The sequence below is a fragment of the Rosa rugosa genome, chromosome 3, assembly GCF_958449725.1.
Source record: "Rosa rugosa chromosome 3, drRosRugo1.1, whole genome shotgun sequence".
NCBI lineage: Eukaryota > Viridiplantae > Streptophyta > Magnoliopsida > Rosales > Rosaceae > Rosa > Rosa rugosa.
Genome location: NC_084822.1, coordinates 30,450,783 through 30,476,628, shown reverse-complemented (window position 1 = coordinate 30,476,628; position 25,846 = coordinate 30,450,783). Strand labels below are relative to the sequence as shown.

General features: G+C 38.9%; 1 protein-coding gene across 1 annotated transcript; it reads right to left on the bottom strand.

The window, feature by feature from the left end:
• Window positions 1-47: 47 nt before the first annotated feature.
• On the bottom strand, window positions 48-10,174 carry LOC133736325 (disease resistance protein RPV1-like). The gene is made up of 5 exons (XM_062163783.1): window positions 9,283-10,174; window positions 8,481-9,158; window positions 6,388-7,492; window positions 4,228-4,503; window positions 48-881 (listed from the first exon to the last, which is right to left on the bottom strand). Exons 2-5 carry the CDS (start codon window positions 8,990-8,992, stop codon window positions 63-65), a joined length of 2,712 nt encoding a protein of 903 aa, XP_062019767.1. The 5' UTR covers window positions 8,993-9,158; window positions 9,283-10,174; the 3' UTR covers window positions 48-62.
• Window positions 10,175-25,846: the final 15,672 nt, after the last annotated feature.

Sequence of the window (25,846 nt, the reverse complement as noted above, 5' to 3'; positions counted from 1 at the left end):
TGAGAGTGAATTGTAATAATGAACTCGAAGTTTCGAGATTTGGATTTTGTAATTGTAATTATTCATGTTTCGGATTTGAATTTATTATTCAAAATTCGGGGCGTGACAAAAATATTGGAAAATTTTGAAAATCTTTCCAAAGATTTGCAGCCACTTGCATTTATTCCTTTTATGCTTGGAGAAAGCTGTGGAATTTCTTGAAGCCTCTTGCAATCGCGTAATATGAGCCACTGCAAGTTACCAAACTTGATAATCCATGTTGGAAGGCTACCAAAACTGCTTCCTGATAGATCAAGAAAGGTCAGGGTGGACAAACAACTAAATGGAATCAAGAAATCACATTCTGAAATGTTGCAGTCTCCGACTCGCAAAAACGTCAGCACAGGAAACACCGGTACTGAGTAGTCTTCATTATTATTGTCATCAGATAAATACTGCTTGATGGTGGATGTTGTCGCTGACATTGGAAATGTAAGAAGTTTTGGACAGCCTCTGACCTCAAGATGCAGCAGATGTTTCAACTGATAGATGCTGCTTGGAAGAGTTTTAAGGTTTTCGCAACACTGTAGATATATGTTCTGCAAATGTTCCATGGTTCCAGCCTCAATTTCAGGGAAGCTCTCCAGCAGTTTGCAACCTTTCATATTAAGAACTTTCAGTGATTTCATGCCAAGTCTTGTGGGAAACCTTGTAAGGTTAGAGCAATCTTGCACAGACAAACTCACAAGCTTATCAAGGGTTCCAACAGAATCATGAATCCCGACTAAACTCCTACATTCTCTAAGAATCAATTTCTGTAAATTCGGAAATCCTGAGAAGTCCGGGATTTCTTTTAGCATTTCACATCCAGTGAAGTCCATAGATTTCAATCTATCAAGTTTCTGTACATAAAAGAAGTAATTGAACAAGGATTTATCAGGTGATACTTGAGCTTCAATTAATTAAACAAAATAGTTATTTGAACTAATTTTTATATATTAGAGCATGAAGTGAAAGCTTAGAGCAAGCTTGAAGAAACTGAGAGAAAAGAGAGAGAGAAAAGAGAAACCCTCTGTATATATGAGACGTAATTGACTAGCTTAGTTACAATGAGAATAGGTCAAGGTATATATAGGAAGCCCAATTAACCAACTAAGTAACAGAGACCACTATCTTCTAGTCACATGTCAAGAAGAGCTGCAGCACATGCATACACTGTGTGTAACAACCTACACTATGTGTAACAACCTAATAACCATGTAATAATGTGTAACACTCTAATAACCTAAAGGTAAAAAAGGAAATCCCTGATTTGACTTTTGCAATATATTCTAACACCCCTCCTCAGCTTGATGGGGAGGCGGGTCATCAAGCTGGACTAGTTGAACTGATGAAGAACAGAGAGGTGACAGATGGAGAGGACCCAACATGAGGTGATGGCAGAGGTAGACATGCTGAGGGGAGCATAGGCCTTTGGTAAACAAATCAGCAAGTTGATCATGAGTGGAGACAAACTGCAACCGGATAGAACCATCTTTAACCTTGTCTCTAGTGACAAGTAGGTTGTAATACCCCTCCTTAGCACCATCATATTTGTAAAAGAAGCTTTCGAGAAAACTAGAGAAAGGCAGCAAGCCAGCAAGTAATGTTTGTTTCAACCAGGATGAAGAAGAGGAAGTGATGGCCATAACTCCATTGATTGACAAGCTCTCCTACAATTCATCATAATTTTGACTTTCTGGAGCTCCATTGCCTGAGATACCAAGTTGCCAGTGTTGGCCAAATCCATTTGGCTTTCTATTAACTGTTGCTCATCTTGCTTGACTCTAACCATTGGTCTCATGCTTCCAGACAGTGAAGTAAAATGCTTCATTTGATCACTACTGGAAACAATATGAAAATCATCACCTTTGCTGATATTTCCCTTCCTCGAATTAATCACACTATCGATAGTAGCAGGACCATTTGTAGTGTTAAGAATAGAGGAAACTTCAAGTTCTTCATATCGTTTCATTGTACCTTCATTTCCTGTCTTAGCAGCCAATATGACATTTACTCCAAGTTCATCCTTCATTTTCTCAAAACCTGTTCCTACCAAAATCTCTCCTGGTGTAGTAGCAGTAGCACCCATAATAGAACTACTTGGCTCACTTTTATCGTTTTGTTGTGGAATACTCACATGTGCAACAGGTTTTTCAGGGGGAACAAGAATTGGTAGAATATGCATATAAAATCCATCACCTGAGTTAGAGTTTCTTGACTTATGATAAGAACTCACATTGTGTTGAGACACACCACCTTTTGATTTTGAGCAGCCTTTACTAAACTTGACATCATGTTGAGCTTGACCTTGAGATTTAGATCCACTGTATGATAGGTTACCAATAGATTGAAGGGCATTGTTTTGCTGAAAACCACCACTACTTTGCTGTTGTGAAAAACCTCCATTGTGCTGAAAATAACCATCACCATATGAAACATTGTGTACTTGTGATTGTAGTTGTCGAGTACCATTGAATGCCCCATTAAGTGCACCATTACTGATAGACAATGAGGGCATCAAACCAATAATAGGTGCAGTAGTATGTGAAGTAGATGACACAAAACAATTACCAACATATGGAGATGGAAAGAATGCATTGGGTGGTGCTCCTGCATTTGATATCCCATATTGCATTTTCTGAGATGAGTTGACAAGATTATTTTGTGCAGCCATAGCAGCCAGAGGTGACAAAGGAATACTTGCAGGAGCATAGATAGACTTCACAGTTTGTTCAATCTCATCTTCAGCAATGAGCAAAAGAGATCTTAATTCTCTCATTGAAACAGGGGAGTTTAGTGTTTTGATTCTTATTACAGCTTTTATGGTAGCAAACTCTGAGGGCAAACCATGGAGAATCGAGACTACCATGTCCTCATCATCCATATAAACTCCCATTGTAGCAAGCTGATCACATATTGACTTGACTCGAAGTAAGTACCTATCAATAGAGTCTGAGCCTTTTTGGATGTTGTATAAGGAGTTTTTGAGATTCATGATGTTATACCGTGAATCATCAACATATTTCTCCTTAAGTCGACACCACATTTCCTTAGAAGACTTACTTCCAATAATGAAGCAGAGAGCATCACTGGATAGAGTAGAAGCAAGTATCGACATAATGGCAGAATCAATTTGCACCCAATTCATGTACTCCTTTTCTATATCAGATGCAACCCCATTTTCTTCCATAATCACGCGTTCTGAAGGACAAGGGACTGATCCATCGACATATCTCATTAGGCCACAACCTTTTAACAATGTCTCTACCAGAAATTTCCATGTTACATAGTTAGAGTCATCTAACTGAACTGTAATGAGATTGTAGAAATTGGATAGTAGACAATTTTGTAACATTGTATTGGTATCCATGATGCAAGGCAACCTGAAAGAGACTCAGAAATCTTCAAAGCTCATTTCTTCCAGATGATGTACATCAAAGTATACTTCGTTCTTTCACCAATTTTTCATCGATCAACAACTAGATTCTAAAAGAAACCACAAACCATGACAAAGAGAACTTCTGAACTACAATCCCCAAAATTCTAGGGTTTCAAAGTATCAAATGCTCAGAATTTCTTATGAATCAACTATTGTATCTTGTGCCAAATCAAAATCGAACAAAATGTATATGATAACAAAGCTTCGAAGCTAATCAATTTCTGTAAATTTCTCAGTAAATTTCAAGAACATGAAGATAGAGTCTTGAGAGAGGGATGCACTTATCTCTGTAGCAAATCCAAAGATCGAACACAGAGAAAGTGAAATTGAACACGAAGCTAAGCTGAAGGAGCACGATGGAGCTCGAAGAACAAACCCGAGGTCGCAACCTGGCTTTGATACCATGAAAGCTTAGAGCAAGCTTGAAGAAACTGAGAGAAAAGAGAGAGAGAAAAGAGAAACCCTCTGTATATATGAGACGTAATTGACTAGCTTAGTTACAATGAGAATAGGTCAAGGTATATATAGGAAGCCCAATTAACCAACTAAGTAACAGAGACCACTATCTTCTAGTCACATGTCAAGAAGAGCTGCAGCACATGCATACACTGTGTGTAACAACCTACACTATGTGTAACAACCTAATAACCATGTAATAATGTGTAACACTCTAATAACCTAAAGGTAAAAAAGGAAATCCCTGATTTGACTTTTGCAATATATTCTAACATGAAGCACTTAAAACTAAGCAAATCAAAAGTACATACCGTGATCGACTGTCCGAAACGTGATATGTTGCTGGAAGGCATATTGAGTGCAACAAGTTTCTTTGGATTAAAATTGGATGGTAGGGATTCAAGAGGATATTTGTACCAATCAAGGAACCTTAACGAGTTGGGCAGATAACCAATGTTTCCAACAAGGCTTGAATTTCGATTTATCAAGTATCTGAGATTCCTCATTCTTAACAAGGCTTCAGCACCCACATGGATCTCTTCTTTTTTGGGCATTTCTATCTTTAGGCCTCGAACTTTACTTGTTCCCTAATAGGAAAAAGCAATGAATTAAACACTACAAGTATACCTGATTAGAAAGTATAACTATTGCAACAAGTATATATCATCATCATTAGATAGAAGAGAAAATCGTCCAAACAGTATCTGAACTTTTCCAGACTATTAATTTTCATACCTATATTTTGAAAAATATCAAAATGGTACCTGACGATTTAAGCCCGACCCAATATTCATACCTAGGAACAGTAAAAACGTTAATCCCGTTAAATTTTTAAGGGTATTTTCGTCTTTCCAGTATTCATCTTCCCCAAACCAGACAAATATAAAAAGAAATAGAAAAAAATGAGCTTGCCATGGTTCGAACTCAGGCAGTCTAATTCACTTCTCAGTATCTTAGCCATTGGGTCAACCATTGTTGGCAACTAATCATCCACTTTTTTAATAATTTAGTAGTCAATCTGTTTGCTACTAGTGCTTTCACGTGGTTGAACTCATTATAACCTTATATCTTCTTCTTCTTCTTGTATCCATCAGAGAGAAACAGAGAGATGAAACCTCCACCAGCACAAGCCATAGAGACTTCAACCACCTACCAAGAAGATGAACAGGACAAAGTCATCAACGCCTTGTATTCGATTATCGATTAATTTCTTGTTTATTTTCTTCTTTCTTTGATGATGAACTTGCTGTATCATATTGCTTCAGGTTTTGCTTCAAGCTTCAGGTTTCTTTCTTTTAAGTCTTGGGGAACCCAGAATCATGGTGAGAAAAATCTGGCTTCGGGTTTTGGTGATTCAGAAGATGGAAGAACAGAGATGTCAGAGGAGGGATTTGAATCTTGAGCTGTGAACCAAAAATAACCATTCAAGTTTGGGGCTTTGATGGTTTTGGATCAGAGCCATCATCGTCAATTAGAGCATCAAAAATGACAGGGCCAATGCCTTTGGAGTCCAATTTGTCCCAGTGGCGTTTGGTTTCGAGTTCTGGGGTTTTGGGTGTGTTTGATTTGGACCAGAATGGGTTTCTTAGACAAAGAATGGCTTAGTTTCCAGAATGGAAGTCCGGGTCATAGGAGGAGGCAGAGAGTGGAGAAGAAAGATGAAGCGGGTCTAGGAGAAGATAGAGAGTTATTGTCCGCCATAAGAGATGCTCAAGGACTAAACAAATCGTTTGCAAAATCAAGATAGAAACTACAAATCGACAGAAAAATTGAGAACCTTGGAACTCACAGAGAAAAACAAGGACTTTCAAAACAAGAATTGTTGCTAAACAAGAATTGTTACTAAGCTCTAGCACAGTCAAAAATCCTCATTGAAAATTCCCAGAAACCAGAAATTGCAGAAAGAAAGTTTGTATTTTTGCTCCTTCTTTTGTTGGGCAGGCTTTAATTTTCTCTTCACCTTTCTTGCTTTTGTTTTTACCCTCCACTATTAACTCAGCAAAATTGGTTCGTATTAGAGAGACGATGATTCAGGGTTTGGGAGCAAAAAAGCAAGACGAGTCACGATGGAGGTGAAGGATCTGGAGTGCGACTGCAGAGGATTGCTGCCCATTCTGACTCTGTGCTTGGTTTGGTATGGGTGTAGGTAAAAAGAACTCCAAAAAAAAGTTTTTTGTTTCGGAAGTACCACTTTTACCCCTGAAAATTTAACGGGGTTAACATTTTTACTGTTCCTAGGTATGAATATTGGGTCGGGCTTAAATCGTCAGGTACCATTTTGATATTTTTCAAAATATAGGTATGAAAATTAATAGTCTGGAAAAGTTCAGACACTGTTTGGACGATTTTCCCTAGATAGAAAGAATACGCATATCATTCAATGACTGGAAAAGTAGAATATCAAGATTTTTACATTAACAATGACATAATTTAGATAAAGACTCATGAAAGCAAAGATATAATTTACTTACTGTTTCTTCTGTTAGAACATGTAAAACATCCTTATGAAACCACAATCTACTGCGTTCACCCGGTTCTGTGGGTGATTCTTGACGCACTATTTCCTTGCCCATGTCTTCGATTAAGTCATGCATACATAGCGCATTACTTTCACTAATCGCTAAGAGGGACTTATCTATGAGCACTGCAATACTTATTACTGGGTACAAGTCACAACTTCTTAGGACATCCATTATAAACTCTTTATCTTCTCCTTTGAAAAAACATGCAATGTCAAGGAAAACTTCCTTCTGATGATCTTCTAATCCATTGAAACTTATTTTAAGTATTTCTTGGACTTCTTTATTAGGAATTCTTTCATAACTATCCAATGCATCTTGCCACTCTTCTATGCTTCTACCAAAAAGATGAGAACCTAAAACCGTCAGAGCTAATGGAAGGCCTTTGGTATAATAGACAGCACGCTCAACAAGTTTCACATAATCATCCTTAGGTCGGTCTTTTTTGAAGGAATTCCAACTGAAAAGCTCAAAAGCTTCACAGAATTCTAATTCCTTGACCTTGTATGTTAAATTAACTCCATGAGCAATTAACAGATGTTTATCTCTAGTTGCTATGATAACTCTACTACCCGCACCAAACCAATTATATCCCCCTGCTAAGTTTTCTAATTGCTTGAGATGATCCACATCATCTAAAATAATAAGAACCCTCTTATTCCAAAGTCTTTTCTCTATTTCATAAGCAGGATCATCAACATTGCTCAGCTTCACTCCTACACCCCCTAAAATTTTGGAAAGAAGAGTTTCTTGCAGTTGAACCAAGCCTTCATGTGGCACTAATGACCTTTCTCTCACATTTTCCAAAAAACAGCTACCTTCAAATCGATGAGCAATGGACCCATATACAGCTTTGGCAACAGTTGTCTTACCAATTCCTCCAATTCCCCATATTCCCACCATGCGAACATCATTTTCCTCAACACATAGAAGCTCGTGCATATCCCGGACACGAGATTCCAGTCCTACGGGATACTTGGCAACTTTCAAGTATGTCCGATTTGATACTTGAATTGAGATCTCTTCCACAATATTTTGGATAAACTTGGATTCATGCCTGCCAATTCAATATTAATGATCAAACATTTTAATGAATCTGCAATTTTGCAATAAATTCCCATAAATTACGAATACGGAATTACGGATACAAAAAATAGAGGGCCAAGAAACCAATATCAGCAAGTAACTTTTCAGATCAAATGTTGGTATAGATAATAGATTCAAGAGGAGGAAAGATTCGGAGTTTGACTTGTGTAGGCAAAATCATCTCAATCACTAGGACTAAAACCCCATAGTTGAGTTCTATAATTTGCAGGTTTACAATTCGTAGGTTAACTGTTAAAAGTGAAGCTCTCGTTTTTGTTTTATCAGAAAGACAATTTCAGTAAGCAAAAGTTTCAATTGTTTGAACATGTGGATTAACAGAATCTAAAAGCCAGAGTGAGCATTATTCAGCAGAGAGAGATCAAACAAGAAAATAATATTCAATACATCATAACTAAACTGAAGGAAACCTGCAAACGTATTGCCAAAGTAATTATTTAGTAAAAGTTGACTTCTCATTCTATATGTCCTATATATGTCAAAGTCAAGCTACAATTGGAGCCTGTTGATTTAGAGGCACTGAATGCAAGCACATAATTGAATAGTACTTTTCTTCATTACTTAAAAACTATAAACCAATTCTCCAGTTATACTGTCAAATGAGGCAGCCAAAAGATATTTAATTGTGCTTTGAGAACCTGAAAGGCCTATAAAGATTTCTAAATTTTGGATTGAACCCTTCCCTTTGCTTTGCTTGGTTAGAAGATAACAAGTGATAAAAAATTAAGAATATTGCTGTTCATCAAGAACATCTTTCACCACCAGTTTTCAGTTTGTCAAAGAAGACTAGTGAAGTAATTAAGAGGTTAAAAAATTCCTGATTGAAAAAAATATATGATAATGCAACTCCTTCTGGTTCCTATCAAAAGCAATCCCTGTTTAAGACCCTTATAATGCCTTGTATATGTATATAGGTGATAGAAATGATCATACTAGCTTACCCGTCCGGAAAATGCCATCCAGATAGACTAGCTGCGTGAGTAAGAGCTGTCCTCCATCTCTGCACCTGGTCCATGTTGAAGTTGAACCGCACTTCATGTTGATGCATTGCCTCAGCAAAGCTGCCTCTCTGATTTCTTACATCTGAAGGATCCACCTTGTAAAAAATGGGCCAAACAAGTTGTCGCTTTGATTCTTTACAATCAAGGATGATGAGGAGTTCATCCAAGCACCATTTGGAGGATGCATAGTTTTCAGAGAATACAATGACAGAAACCCTTGACTCCTGAATTGCTTTGACAAGTGTTGGTCCAATCTCTTCTCCTTTTCTAAGATCACGATCATCTATGAAGGTGTGAAGACCCCTCTGGCACAAAGCAGAATACAAATGGCCAGTAAAATTATTACGTGTATCTTCACCTCTAAAACTCAAGAACACATCGTAACTCCACCTAATCGGAGTAAAAGAAGAAGAAGAAGAAGAAGAAACGCCTCTGTTCATATTGCAAGCCATATGATCACAGCCTCAGATAAAGCAAGCTTCGAATTCAGAGTAGTGGTGCAACTTAATATAGACACAGCATATGTACGGAAGCTGTTGGAGTTCCTCTGATATGGACAGAAGGGACGACTTTCTTGAACCAGCACATGGCAAGTTGGCACCTGGCCACCTGCGATTACTATATATGAACGGAAAAATGAAAAAAAAAAGAAAAAAGAAGAAGAAGAAGAAGTCAGAGGTCTCCATCACCGCGTTTCCAGGCATAAAATAATTACTACTCCGTTCAATTAAAAAAAGCTCACATGCTAGCAATATCACCGAAGAGTGTTCTGTGGACCAAGTCCACCTGCACCAAGCCGTAATTCCGCGCCTGACCGACACGCGCGGTTACCTAACCGCATCCGGGCACAGAGCACCTAACAAAACCATGAACACAGTAACACTGCCACCCAAGTCCACTTCGTCTCTCATTCACTCCAAACCATGCCGTCAGTGGCCACCATCCTCCGCCGGAAGCTCACGGGGCAAGCCATTCCCCACTTCTGATTACCATCACTCCGATCATTCTCCAACTTGCCGGAGAGAATCCGGCTACCTCAACACCTCGTCGATTCTTGACGCCGCCGTTCGTACTGGTGCGGCAGGTGTTCAGTGCTGGCCTGGGTTAACGGAAGAGGACGGAAGAGGATGAAGAAACTGGGGACCCACGACGTCTGAAGAAATGGGACCCACGACGACGTCTTCATATCCAGTATTTCACTTGCCATATAGCCGCGCGTTCTGTTCACGCGCCAAGTGGTTCATGAACCTTACGTTCTGTGGAGTTCACTCCTCGACCAGTCTAGCTTATCAGAATATCAGCTAATGCTAGCTTCCATAGAAAAAAAGAGCACTTGTAAGATGCCCTTGAAACTAGGCAAATACTTTTTTTTTTTTTTTTTTTTTTTCTGAGGGGCAATACTTCAAGCTATATTAATGAAAAAGAAATTAGTTCATACAAAGAGTACGTAGCTACATAGCTACTGATAGTTGCAAGAACAGAACCCTTCCACGCAACCTGAGTTGTGAGATGAGAGCCAATTTAGCCAGCATGTGAGCTGCTAAATTGAGTAGCATGTGAGCTTCTTTTATAAAGTGAAACAAAAATTTGAATTGCACAGCCTTGGCCTATACGATTATTAGTAGAGCATGATGAATTGAAGTGGTTCATGAACCTTTTATTGACTAAGCTAATATCATTATCAGAATATCAGCTAAGCTAAATTCCTGGGAAGAATAAAGAAATTATAAGATGCCTTTGAAAATGAGAAAAAGGGTGGTTGGTGGCAATCAATTCAGTATTTGCTTTAGCAACAGTACTTCTACTGCTACTCAGCTTAGGATCTAAGCTTATGCCTATGTCCACTAAACGAACCCGACACAAGTATGAATGTCGCACAACTTGCTAAACACGGCACGAATTTCGGCTTAGAACAGAATTACAGAAAATGACTTGGCATGGGTTGTTAATATATATTGCACTCGATCGCTGATCAACTTTCTCATTCCAAAAAAAATTGAACCAGGACAAAGCTAGTCTGAAGTCTAATAGTCTTCTCCAGACAAGTATGTCTCTTAATTTCCAAACACAATATCTAACAAACTGAACTTCTCTGCTCCGATTAAAAAAAAAAAAAATTAATAATAATAATAATAATTAAAAAGCAGCTATTAGCAATTTGGCATTAGTTAATAACACAGCGATTAGCTATTAGGAAAAATGAAGTCTCGATCATATCTGACTCATTGTACAGTAGTTTGTAGTTAATAAACACGGCATTAGTTATGCATGTAAGAGAAGAAAAAAACAGAGAGAGTAAATACCATGATTTCAATTGATTAGTCCACCCACAATAACTAACCTCAATCAAAGCTTCAAACTGCACATCAATTATTTAGTCAAATATGATATCTCTACTCGACTAGGTAGTATCTAGTTAATTTTTTTTATTTTTTAAAAGAGGCTGGTGCGGCTGCCCTAAATCATTGATTAATGAAACTGTAGAATACATTGGGGGGGGGGGGGACATAGAGCCTGAACCTCAGATTACAATAAGCATCAAAAAAACATTCCGAAATAATACCAGGAGTCTTCACAAAATCGATGTATTCTAACATGCACCAGTTAGCAAAGAGTGCACGGAAGGACACTATTTGTTTTAACAAAACGGTGACATAACGGAAAGATAACTCTCTGAATAAGAAGCATAATTACAAATAGCACAGATTTCCTCCTATGTTGCAGCACGGAAACAAATCCGGCGACACTCCATTTCATCCTGCCACTAGGAGGTTGCGTCCATTTAATCAAGTAAACGGCTCGCCGCCTTGCTAGGCCAAACAAGGCACACTGAGTGTGCATATCGGGACCAAGCCCACATCGCCCTACCAAAAAATGATAGAAACTTATTGCCGGCATAGAGCCGCATTTAACTATAAATAAATAAAGATAAAACATAAAGTAAACTAAATTTGGAAACAGAGCCCAAGCCCAGGCCCAATAACCACTAGGCCCAGCAAGGAACAAGCACAAGTCCAGCCCAATCCAGCACCACCACAGACCTATCAGCACCGCTGCCGCTACCTCGTCGCCGTCACCGCGCCTCCGCCTTGTCCCGATCTCCGTCCAGATCCCAGCCACCATAACAGACAGATCGCTGACCGATCTGAAACCAAACGGCCAAAATGCAGAGACACACATCGAAACACCAGAAACACAGATCGACGTCGTTGAAGCAACGACGCTAATCCTCCATCCCTTCCCTCTGAACCGCCTGTCCCCAGCTACCCCTTGCCAAGCCATGCTACCTATCCCACCGTCGAACACACTCGATCTCAGATCAGATCGGATCCGACAGGGATCGAGTGGTTCAGTCTCAGCAATGGCTAAAACTCGACCACCACCGTCACCTCCTCGACACCATAGGGAAGAAATAAGGCCAGTAAAGCCCATAGTGGCCTGTCCGACGACCACGACCCTAGGACGCGCCACCGGATGGAACAAATTCTCTCTTGCAGACGACAGGCGCGTTAGGCGCATTCCTTCGTATTTTATATTTTTTATATGAAAAAAATGTTAATTATAGTATCTAGTTAATTAAGAAGGAAAAATTTCAGTTTAGTACCCTGAGGTTTGACCTCGACATCATATTAGTTCTTACTCTTTCATTTTCATCAGCAACACCCTCCGTGCTCTCAATTTCCATCACCCGTACCCACAATTTTCTCAGGCATCCAAATTGAACGTTAAGTGCTGAATTGGCACTGACAAACTCACATGAAAGGATAAATTGGACAATTCACATGTTTTCCCTCCAAAAACTTAGAATGTAGCTAAAATCACATTCTTGCAATCCAAAAATATATTCTTTCAATTCAAAGTTTCAAACACATTGAATTACATTCATATAACCTACTAATACCAATACAATGAAACAATAACAAGTAACAATAGAATTAAAACACCAGATTTTTTTCCATCATAAGGGTCCCTGAGAGATCGAGACCTCTGAAGGACAACCAAGTCCCTCAAAAGTGACCTATATATCGGCCAATATGGGGCTGTGCTTGTGTGCTGTGCATATGGTTCTTCAAGTGAAATCAATATATCACCATTTGCATCCTTGAGAATCCTATCTCGGACAGCCCTGGTCATGATCAGACCATCTACTACCATTTGCAATCAATTAAACACCTTCCATCAAGAAGATAACACTCAACTTCAAATCAATTAACACAATTTCCAATTATAACAGCACACCTGCAATTTTGCTAAGTCCCTCCAAAAGCATAATTTCTCACTCAAACACAATAAACCCCTCATAGTTCATCATAAATAACACCAAAGCACAAATATTTAAAGTAATAAACCCAAATGGAACCCCAAAAAAAAACAATACCAGAAACCCAACTCCCTCACAGTCCCACTGTAGCAACTAAACAAAACCCACTTTCCCAAAACCTCAGAAGTAATCAAAACACCAAACCCTTTTGCTCTCAGACCCAGACTCCACCTTTATGACAAAAATGGTACATAATTAACATAAGGCTGAGATGGAAAGAAAATGAAGTAGCATCCAACAAGAGCAAAAAACTGAAAAGGGTACACTCCAATCACCTAAAATGAGAAAAAGTTGTGAACCCGTTTTCGATCATTAACTCCACCCAGATCTCTCGCCGAGCTTCACATGCACTCCATGAGACCCTTTTGCTTTCAGAGACATGCCAACACCTCTAGAAATTGAGAGAGAGAGAGAGAGAGAGAGTTTTGAAGCAAAAGTGTAGTGAGAGAAAAGAGAGAGAAGAGAGATGTGGGTGAGATCTGTTAGAGACAAAAACAGAGAGACATCAAAACCACCCCCATTCTACTCTAATCGAAGACCTGAATCAACGTTTGTCGTAACATTTTAATATTTTATTTATTATTGAAATTAAATTTGGTGAATTTATTTTGTGTTTAAATTCAGAATTTATTTTGAATTTTATTTGTAACTCTTAGTGTTTTATTTTGATTTATTTTGGGTTTTAATTCTTGTAACCTATGGCTCGCTTCACCTCAGCCGAGGTCCGGCTCACATGAGTCGATTTCTGGTTTACTTGTGGCTGAGAATGTCCTATCCAATGCCCGTTTCAATTGGTCACGGACACTGATGGCAGGACATTATGAGCAGATAAAAACTACTAAATGTTAAATTCTACGTTCAGAGACATTGCAGCACTAAGTGTGGCCGTTACAAAGATAAGCATTGAAGAGTCATGATGGTCTGTTACAAAAATAATCATTGAAGAGTCATGATGGTTGATTGTCAGTTATGCACATCAAAGGAATTTTATTCATAGAATTCAATTTGTAATCAATCCAGTCTCAGCTTTAATTGTTGAGACTGTATTTGTTTTATGGACTAAATACTTGTTACTCCTCAAACTTTGCCCTGAAAAACAGTTTAGTACCTCGCTTTTTAAATTAAACTGGATAGTCCTTATTCTTTGCAAATCTCACACAACAGGTCTAAAATGACATTTATACCCCTCACTTCCTTTTTCTATATTATTTTTTTCTCTTTTTTTTTTTTACTCTCTCTCTCTCTCTCTCTCTCTCGCTCACCAACGATGACCCGCCTCTTCTTCCTCTTCTCTTCCACAGCGACGGCCCCGCCCCATTCTTCGATGGGCCACTCCACCCAAAACGACGCCGCACTCCTCTCCAACCTCGGCATCGGACCCCACTTCACCCAAAACGAGATCGAGACTCCGCGCCGGCGACATCAACGTTCTTCTGCAACCCGACTCTCTCCAAACCCCATCTCTCTCTCTCTATCATCCTTCTCAACCCGACGCCTCCAATTCTGATCAACAAGGCCCAACCTCGATTCCGGACCCGAAGATGATTTTGGTGACCGGCAACAGAGGAAGAGGATCCACATCGTCGGAAGATGATTTTGGTGACCGGATGCCGATGCTCGAGAACTCTGTCCCCGATTCGTCGTCAGGGTCAATGTCGTCGTTTGGGATTGGAGAGCCCGGACGTCATTTGGGACGGTTGGTCTATTCCCTCTGGTGCTCGACCCAGGACCTCCGGCGCTCGACCTCCGGTGCTCGACCTAGCTCTCCGGCGCTCGACTCAGGCCAGTGGCAGAGGAGAATGATAAACTGGGTGCCCAAATAAATTATTTTCTTTCTTCTTCGTTTTTCTTTTTTGGTAAAATGGGATCGGAGCTGGGTGGAGATGGTGGAATTGGTCTATGAGGTTTGGTTGAGTTGGGCAGAGTGGTGTGACGAGGCTGTGCTGCGTGCACGCATGCCTGCTATGCGCGGGGTTGCTATGCTTGCCTGGCTGCTACGTTAGGCTCACATGGCTGTCGCGCTCCTTCGTTGGGCAAACGATGTCATTTAAGACGCCGGTGTGGAGAAACTCAACCAGACGGCCGAAGTGGGCGGAGGAGATGTTGAGGTTGAGTTAGAGATCTCATCTGGTCCAACGGCGCCAGGAAGTTGGTCTTGGCCTTGTTGCCGCGGAGAGACCTAGCAGGGCCGTCATAGAAGAGAGCTGCCTCCTCCGGAGGGAGATGGAGAGAGGGAGAGAGAGAGAGAGAGAGTTAAGCAAAAAACGTAAAATAAAATAAAAAATAAAATAAAAAAATATATATAAAAAAGGAAGTGAGGGGTATAAATGTCATTTTGGACCTATTGTGTCAGATTTGCAAAGAATAAGGACTATCCAGTTTAATTTAAAAGACGAGGGATTAAATTGTTTTTCAGGGCAAAATTTGAGGAGTAACAAGTATTTAGTCCTTGTTTTATTTATTTTGTACTATAAAAGGGGCCGTAGACATCTTTGTTAAAGGTCTACGACCAAAAACACAACAGCTGAATACAATTTCAACATTCTCAAATTCTCTAATCGTATCTCTACACTCTATCAATTTACAATATCTCTCGTTGAATACAATTTTACTTACTGGTATTGTTCTTGTCTTTCCTGCACTTTACATTCTTGCAGATTTATTTTGTCGTTCTTTAATTCCTTGCTCATTATTCTTCCTGCACTTGATTTCTTTGCATCTACTCTCATGCATTTACTTTTTCACAAATCATATTAAGAAAATCATATAAACAAGCGTTAGGGTTCATGCGTTTCTTCGTCCGTACTCGTATTGAATCAAGGCATCAGGGTAACACCTTATACTTTGATTTTGTTTTTACTGTGACTTGTGAGTATTTGCATCCTATAGATTTATCAATTATCACTCGCACTTTCACATTCACTCACCGAGTTGCACAGTACGAACACTCCGGCTAGGAACACTCAGGCTAGCAAAGCTGACTCGTGTAAAGTCCTTGCTTCCAAGGCAGAGAGAACCCCGCGGCCAAGACTGATCCTTCCTCGGCCCACAGTCGACTGATTAGAAGTCAGATCATCGCAAACTCTGTAACCTAGATCAAAACCTGGCTTGGCCAATCGGGCGCGAGTTGGCACGCCCGCGCACACGTCACCAAGCCAGAATGACGCATGTAAGCCAAGAAGACCTCGGCCGAGAAGATTTTTGAGCGAACAGGTGGAGCTTTGGGTTCCTCTAATTTGTGCAGATTGGTGTAAGCCGTACAACTTGTTGTTGGGCTGTTGTATCCTGGAGGGGACAAGTCAAGAGATTTCTAGTGCATCGGCATTGTTCCGCAGTTGACTTGAATCTCCTTAAAGAGAGCGAGATACCCGCGCCTCAACCTATTGTCAACGAGTTTTTCATATAGAAATAATAATTTTATTGTAATTTCACCAACAATTTTTTAAGGAGATTCAACAAGATGGAGCATGCCCAAGAGAAACCGTTTGACAATATGGGAGATCTCAATTTGAGAAAGATGAGTATAACTATTATTTTTTATCTCTTGACTTATTTCTCATATAATGTTTATGATTATAATGAACATACTCACTGTTATTCAAAGAAATATTGAGAAGTTTTGTAGATTAATATGGAGAGAGTTCCAAAAATCTATGCGTCACAAACAAAAGGAGATTTCTTTAGAGACTTTGACTACTTGCATCCGCATTGAGGAGGAAGCAAGAGGTCAAGATGTTCTTATGCAAGATACAAACAATGACACCTCCAAGGTAAATTTAGTATCTTCCAATAATAATATGCCCAATGGTCATTTTCATAAAAATTCTCATATGCAGCCAAACAAGAAAAATATGAAAAAAGTTGGTAAACCTCACCAGCAGAATAAAGGCAAACCAAGCTATGTGAATAAGAACCAATATCCTCTTTCAGAAAATAAGCAACAATTTACTTGTTGTTATGTTTGTGGCAAAAGTGGGCATATTGCTTAAAAATGCAATTATCGAAAACGTGAGGATGTTCCTCAAGCTCACGTCACTGAAGAACCATATGTGGCAATGATAACTGATGTAAATATGGTTCAAAGTGTTGAAGGATGTTGGGCAGATTGTGGTGCTAATAGGCATATTTGTTATGATAAAGATTGGTTCAAGAAATACACTCCTTTTAAGGAGCCCAAAACAATTATACTTGGAGATTCACATACTACTCATGTGCTTGGAACTGGTGAGGTGGAACTCAAATTTACTTATGGTAGGCTGCTAACTTTGAAAGATGTGTTGCATACACCCTCCATGAGGAAAAATTTGATGTCTTGTTATCTTCTTAATAAGGTTGGTTTTAAACAAACTATGGAATCTGAATCTGACCAATATGTGATCACCAAAAAAGGTGTATTTGTGGGCAAAGGTTATGCTTGTGATGGCATGTTCAAATTGAATGTTGAGAATAATAATAAAGCATCTACTTTAGTTTATATGCTCTCTTCTTTGAATTTTTGGCATGCACGTTTATATCATATAAATGGTAGATATGTGGGAATCATGAGTAGCTTGGGTTTAATTCCTTCAGTGCAAAAAGATTTTGAAAAATGTGAGACTTGCAGTAAAGCAAAAATTACTAGAAGGCCTCACAAAAATGTTCAAAGGCATACCGAGCTATTGTAATTAATTCATACAGACTTGTGTGAATTTCAACTTGTGGAGGTAACATGTATTTTATCACTTTATTGATAATTGTTCTAAATATGCTTATGTCTATTTGTTTTAAAATAAAAGTGATGCTTTTGCCAAATTTAAAGAGTTCCTCCTTAAGGTTGAAAATCAATTTGGTAGAAAAATTAAAAGGCTCCGAAGTGATAGAGGGAGAGAATATGATTCTTCTAAATTCAATTCTTTTATTCAATCTTTAGGAGTGATTCATGAAGTTACTCCACCTTATTCACCTGCATCTAATGGTGTGGTAGAAAGAAAAAATAGAACTTTGATTGAGTTAACAAATTAATGTCATGTTGATTGATTCAGGTGCTCGCTCTAATCTTTGGGGTGAAGCAGTTTTAACTGCTTGTTATGTGTTGAATAGAGTGCCACATAAAAATACAAAAATTACACCTTTTGAGGTATGGAAGGGGCATAAACCAAATTTGGGTTATCTAGCATTTGTGAGTTTAACTAACCCTAAAAGACCAAAATTGGGTGCTAGATCTACTACTTGTGTTTTCGTTGGATATGCTTTAAATAGTACAGCCTATAGATTTCTTATTGTTGAAAATCATGTTGTGATTGAATCTGGTGATGCAATTTTTCATGAAGTAAATTTTCCTTTTAAATCGAAAAATAGTGGGGGTCAAGAATCTAGAGAAAATATTTTTTTCCAACCTAGTTCTTCTTCTTCAAATTTACATATACAAGAAACTTATGACCTCTGAGTGTATGAATCTATTGGATAGGCAGTGTGCGGGAGGGAATATTGCTCTTAAGATTGATATTAGCAAGGCATTTGACACATTAGATTGGGAATTTTTAACTCGAGTTCTACGATCTTTTGGTTTTTGCTCTACTTTTATAAATTGGATTCAAAGTGTTCTGCAATCAGCTAGACTGTCTGTGTCAGTTAATGGGACACCTTGTGGGTTCTTCAACTGCTCTAGAGGGGTTCGTCAGGGGGACCCTTTATCCCCTCTTCTTTTCTGCCTTGCAGAAGAGGTTCTCAGCAGGGGGCTCTGTGATCTAGTGAGTAGGGGAAAAATCAAGAGCATCGCTGCCCCTAAGAAGCTGCAACCTCCTTCTAATGTCTTATATGCAGACGACGTGATGATTTTTATGCAGGGTAACACCAGGGGGCTACGGGCTCTAAACAGGTTTCTTCAGGAATATGCAGCTAACTCAGGGCAGGTGGTTAATAAAACAAAGTCCTCTGTTTTCTTGGGAAGATATGCACGTCCAAGAGCAACTGCTATTCAACATATTCTTGGCATTAGAGAAGGTTGTGTGCCCTTTAATTATTTGGGGGTCCCAATATTTTTTGGGAGGCCTAAAGCGGCATACTTCAGGACTATTGTAGACAAGGTTCGCTGCAAATTAAGTTCTTGGAAAGGCTTGCAGCTATCACAAGCTGGGCGTCTGCAACTTATTTCTTCGGTCATCCAAAGTTTATTGGTTTATAGTTTTCAAGTCTATCATTGGCCACGTGATTTACTAAAGAAAGTACAAGGCTGGATGCGCAATTTTTACTGGTCTGGGGATCCTCTGAAGAAGGGCGCTGCTTTGGTTGCTTGGAAGCATTGTTGCTTGCCTAAAGACTGTGGAGGGCTTGGTCTAAAAAATATTTTCACTTTAAATCGCTCTATTCTTCTTAAGCGATGTTGGGAAATGGCAACAGGCACATCTTCATCTTCAGTGTTTCTCCGAGCTAGGTTCTTAAAAGTGAATCTAGACATTTATTCTTATTATCAAAGATCGTCTGTCTGGACCGGTCTGCGGCAATTATGGTATGTATTATTATCAAACTTGAGATGGCAGGTCGGTAACGGCAAGAATATATATTTTTGGAAGGACAATTGGCTCGGTAGCTCATTAGTAGTCAGATTGAACATTGATCCTTCAGTTCTGCCGTTCCTTCAAGATCGTGTTGGTGATTATATTGTGCAAAATCAATGGGACCTTCCATTAGAGTTTCTTGAGAACTTTCCAGAAGCTTCTAATGATATTATGAAGATTGACATTCCAGAGGCTGTTTTGGAGGATACTGTGATCTGGCCAACTACATCGTCTGGTTCCTTGACTGCAGCAGAGGCTTATACTTTTCTTTCGGACCCGAATGCTCCTCTTGAGTGGGGAAAGGCTATATGGCACAAAGCATTGCAGCCCCGAAAAAGCATTGTTTGTTGGAAAGTTTTCCATCACAAAATCCTGGTTGATGAAATTATGCAGCGCAGAGGTATGATTATTTGCTCTCAATGCTCACTCTGTCACTCGGATGTGGAATCTGTCCACCATCTTTTCGTTAATTGCCCTATGCTTCATGACGTATGGACTTGGTTGTTTGCCATGTTCTGCCTACAGCGCCCAGCGTTAATTTCTTCACAAGGGCTCTTCTCTCCTGTTTTATTAAACCAGATTCCACTTGCTTCAAAACTGTTATGGAGGTTAGCTGTTTGCAATCTGTTTTGGTGTATATGGACTGAAAGAAATCACATAAGGTTTGATGGAAGAGTATTTGTTTCCTGGCGATTTAAACAGTTCCTTATTAATTCTTTCAAGGAATCAGCGCTGTGTTACTTTGTTCCTTGCGCTCGAATTACGTCTGCAGTGCCGGTTTATTCATTGTTGGGAGTCTCTCCACTCAGAGCTAAGGCCCCAAAGTTTATGCCAGTGGTTTGGGAGGCTCCTCCCTCAGGTTGGATAAAGGTAAATACGGATGGTTCATTTTCAGGCGCTACAAGAGCAGGTTTTGGGGGTGTGTTCAGAGATTCTGAGGGGCTTTTTCTTGGGGGCTTCTCATTCAATGCTACGGTGCCAAGTGCTATTGATGCTGAGGTTCTCGCGATTATTGAAGCAATTAATGTTGCTTTGGTCCGTCGCTGGACTCACATTTGGTTGGAAACGGACTCACTACTCGCACTCCGATACTTCAAGAGCCCTGGTTTAATACCATGGAGATTGCGTACCTCATGGTTGAATTGTTTACACCAGGTTAGTCAGATCACTTTCAGAATGACACATATCTTTAGAGAAGGGAATGCTTTAGCTGACAAATTTGCCCGTTATGGGGCCGCAAATGTTGGTGCAGTCTGGTGGAGAACCTTACCCTCTTCCTTTCTAGCAGAGTTTGGTAGAGACTTGTCTTCAAGAATTAATTATCGCTTTTCTTAGTTTATGTTTTCCCGTAGATTTATAGTTTGTCCTTTGCTCTTGTCGGATTGTTTTTCTTTGTACTGTTTATGTATTGCTCCTTTGCAAGTTTGGGTATGCCCGGCTTGTTGCTTTGCGCCTCTTGGAAGTGGATTTGGCCTAGTCCACCCTTCCTATTGTACCTTTCTTCTTTTTTTTTTAATAAAATTTCGACTAAGGGCGATGAGTTAGTCCTTAGTTCGCTTCCAAAAAAAAAAAAAAAAAAAAAAAAAAAAAAGAAACTTATGAAAATGAACCTAGAAGAAGTAAGAGAGCTAGAGTTGAAAAAAATTTTGGCCCTGACTATTATGTTTATAATGTTGAGGAAAATCCTATTTCTTTACATGAAGCTTTATCATCACCAGATACAATTTTCTGGAAAGAGGTTGTGAATGATGAAATGGAGTCTCTAATTTCTAATAATACTTGGAAATTAGTAGATTTACCAACAGGTTTTAAAACCATTGGGTGTAAATGGGTCCTTAGGAAAAAGCTCAACCCGGATGGAAGTATAGACAAATATAAAGCTAGACTTGTTGCTAAAGGCTTTAAGCAAAAAGCTGATCTAGACTTTTTTGATACTTTTTCTCCGGTTACAATGATTAGATCCATTAGATTATTGATTGTTATTGCTGCAATTCATGATTTGATTATTCATCAAATGGATGTGAAAACAGCTTTTCTAAATGGTGATTTAGATGAAGATATCTATATGGACCAACCAGAAGGTTTTATAGAACCTAATCAAGAGCACAAGGTATGTAAGTTATCTAAATCTCTTTATGGTAAACAGTGGCATGAAAAATTTGATTCCTGCATGATTGAAAATGGTTATAAATCAAATGAATGTGACAAGTGCATATATTATAAATCTTGAAAAAATTCACATGTTATTATTAGCCTCTGTGTGGATAATCTGTTAATTTTTGGCTCAAATTTGCATGTGATTGATGAGACAAAAACTATGCTTAAGTGCAATTTTGATATGAAAGATCTTGATGAGGCTAATGTCATTTTGGGCATGAAAATAACAAAAACATGTGATGATATTTTTCTTGATTAGTCACATTATGTTGAGAAAATTTTGAAGAAATATAATTATGTTGGCCACAAGCATGTGTCTACTCCTTTTGATTCTAGTGTTCACTTATTTCCTGTTGAGAGTGAAAATGATGTGATTAATCAAAAGGAATATGCTAGCATAATTGGCAGTTTGCGCTATGTAACTGACTGCACTAGACCTGACATTGCATATGCAGTTGGAGTACTTAGCAGGTTCACAAGTAAACCAGGTAAAGAACATTGGCATGCTATTGAGTGTGTTATGAAATATTTGATTGGTACTAAAAATTATGGATTATTTTGTAAAAAATATCCTGCTGTACTTGAAGGCTTTTGTGATGCCGATTGAAATACTCTGTCAGGTGATTCTCTCTCTACCACTGATTATATTTTTACATTAGATGGATGTGCTATTTGTTGGAAATCAAAGAAGCAAACAATAATCTCTAATTCAACCATGGAAGCTGAACTCATTGCTCTAGCTTCAGCAAGTGAAGAAGCAAATTGGTTGAGAGATTTATTGCATGAAATTCCCTTGTGGAAAAAACCTATACCACCTATATTGATTCATTGTGATAGCACTGCAGCTATTGGTAGAGTAAATAACCGTTATTATAACGGTAAATCCAGACCTATAAGAAGAAAGCACAGTACTGTGAGATCATATTTGAGTGATGGAATTATTAATGTGAATTATGTTTAATCATGTGATAATCTTGCAGATCCTTTAACTAAGGGTTTGGCAAGAGATAAGGTCTGGAGTACATCGAGGGGATGGGATTGAAGTCCATATCGTCATCAGCCATATATGAGGACACCAAACCCAGTGATTAGATATCCTAAAAACTGGGTTCAATGGGAAAAATGAATCATAAGGTGGCCGTAAGAAAAATGCACTATATTTTCTTACTCATCCCTATGATGTAAGTGCATTAATCTTGTAACGTATATGAAGGTTGAGTTCACTTAAAACTCTTAATAAAATCTGTAGCTCATATGAGTGGGATGTTATAGTTACAAGAGCATCCTTGACGGATTTTACCTATATGAGTGTGAGAGTGGGGCCGCTCTCTATGAGAATTGGGCTTATTCTTGAAATGCACTCATGAAAACCGGGATAAGCACAAGGCCATAACGTGCTGGCTAATAAAGCTCATATATTAACACCTGAATTATTATGTGTGAGCAGTAGTTCTTATTTTCCCTTAAGTAGTTGTATGTAGTTCAAGTCTGAGACCACTATCAACTCTAGCTGGAGTAGGGATTGCTGTTTCACTAAGTGAAGGTTCAATGCAGAGCACAACTTTATGACGCATAATGGTTTGTCTTTGGCCGGTAACTTTGGTTTATATTTGTTTTTAAAATATTAAAATGAGTGGGGGAATGTTGTAACATTTTAATATTTTATTTATTATTGAAATTAAATTTGGGTGAATTTATTTTGTGTTTAAATTCAGAATTTATTTTGAATTTTATTTGTAACTCATGGTGATTTATTTTGATTTATTTTGGGTTTTAATTCTTGTAACCTATGGCTTTTACTCAACTATTCATCCATCAACTTTCTTTCTAAAATCCCCCAAAGTGTTTTGTGTGTTTTTTGGCCAAAGAAAGGTGTTCTTTTGGTGGAGCTTTGGGTTCCTTCAATTTGTGCAGATTGGGGTGAACCGTACGTACAACTTGTTGTTGGGCTGTTGTATCCTGGAGGGGACAAGTCAGGAGATTTCTGGTGCACCGGCATTGTTCCGCAGAGAGCTTGAATCTCCTTAAAGAGAGTGAGATACTTGCGCCTCAGCCTATTGTCAACGAGTTTCTCATATAGAAATTATAATTTTATTGTAATTTCACCAACAATGTTTTCATCAAACATGAACTCACCACCCTATTGTTTGCTCGTGAAGAACCATCAAGCTGCCAAATAGCCGGTCTCTTCACCTCGCCAACTTCAGACAAACAAGGGAAATCACCTGCAAGCTCAAAAGTTGTCAAACTCGCGGAAAATCAACAAGCACCAAGCAAACGTGCCGATTCATCCGCCGTCAAAGCCATACTCGCCACGTGACACCGCTCGTGGTTCAAATCTGATCAAGTTCAAGCCTCTGCAGCCCTTGATCATCCGTCGTCTTCAAGTCATCAACAAAACAAAGCTTCTACCAAGTTCTTCATCAAGCTCGTGGAGAATCAACAAGCACCAAACACACGTGCCGGTTCGTCCCCTACCAAAGCCGAAGAACAATCACCACGTGACACCACTCGTGGCCTAAATCCGATCAAGATAAAGCTTCTATAGCCCTTGGTCAATCGTCTTCCTCAAATCGTCAACATAGCAAGAAGTTCACACTACAACCGTTCGATTCAAGATCAAGTGCTCGCCACCCTTGGATCAAAATCAACGTCGGAGATCGAATCAGAGGAGATTCTTGTGAAAGAGCATATACAGAGATTGTAACCCTCAAATTCAATAATAAAAATATATTATTTTGTACACGTGTCCTTCTTTCATTCGTTGCAGGATTTTCGTGTTTACACTCTTGTCTCTGAGATTGAAAGCTCCAAAATATATTCGTGTTCAATTGGTGACTCCCCCAGATAATTGGTTGAAGGTTAATACAGATGGATCTTTCCGTGACCGAAGCACAATAGGCTTTGGTTGAATTTTTAGAGATCATGATGGGTTATTTCAGGGAGCTTTTACGCAAAAAGTGGAGGTCCCAAGTGCCATTGATGCAGATGTGTTGGCAGTTATTGTAGCAATACAGACTGTTTGGACAAAGCGGTCGACTCATATTTGGCTCGAAATGGACTCATCTCTTGTGGTTCATCATTACTTCAAGAATCCAATGTTAGTTCCATGGAGGTTATGGGTAGCTTGGAATAATTGTCTTTTTTACATTCGCATGATGCAGTTTAAAGTCACTCATATCTATAGAGAAGGTACGTAACTTAGTAGCTGATGCGTTAGCTAACCATATATGGTGCAGTTAATGTTGGTTCTAGCTGGTGGAATTCTCTACCTGCCTTTATTGCTAGCCCGTACGGGTGTGATTTGTCCTCTGCAAATGCTTATAGGTTTCGTCAGTTTTTTGTTTCATCCTACTTTTTGTTTAGTTACTTGTTATATATGTACTCCCAAGTACTTCTTGGGATTTAATTACCATCCGTACTTTTCATTTTTGTATGTTCTCTGGGCAGGGTTTGGAGTATGAAAGGAACTATTTTTACCCTATTTTCCTTTGCTTTAGGAAAGTATTTCCTTTCCTTTTGCTTCCTAACTGCAAGAAAGGAATGACTTTCTTTTTTCGATGCTTGCTTTCCGTGAACAAAACGAGGCTCTAGAGTTGTGCCTCCATATGATTTTGTCCTCATTAGTTATCATCATTCAAGCTAATAGGAATCATAATACTAATTCTGTCGATTTCACTTTTACAGAATATCAATATCCCAACCATATTGGGACCAAAGTCAGGAACAAAAGTGTCATCATCAACCAAAGCACCATCAATGGCGAGATTAGAAAGGCCACTATGACTTGTTCAATAATCATCATACTAGAATCTAATCGTACTACCATTCCTTACTCTCCAAATAATATATGAAGAATACTACTCCACAATTTGTCAATGTTATCACAAATGTGAATATGAATCTTAGTCATTTGCGCGCTTAGCATACACGTTAGATGGAGTAACAGTTCGTATTAGAGTGAGCCTCCCAGCCATATATGCTCTTCAAGCTAGCTAGTCTCCCTTGAATATATCTTATCAACCAGAATTGAATTAGAGTGAGCCTCCCAGCTATGCTCTTCAAGCTGGTTAATTTCCTAGAATGAAATAAAGGCATCCCTAAAATATTAATTTCCTAAGTTCCATCCATCATAGATATGCACCCTTACCGTCTGTATTTTCTGAACTACATCCATCATCATTCATAACTCTTACTTCTCAATTGTTCTAAATGTGATTCAGTTAGCTTATCAAAATAAAAAAGGATGCAATTATCTGAAAGTCGCATTTATGTTCTATAATACGATGCAA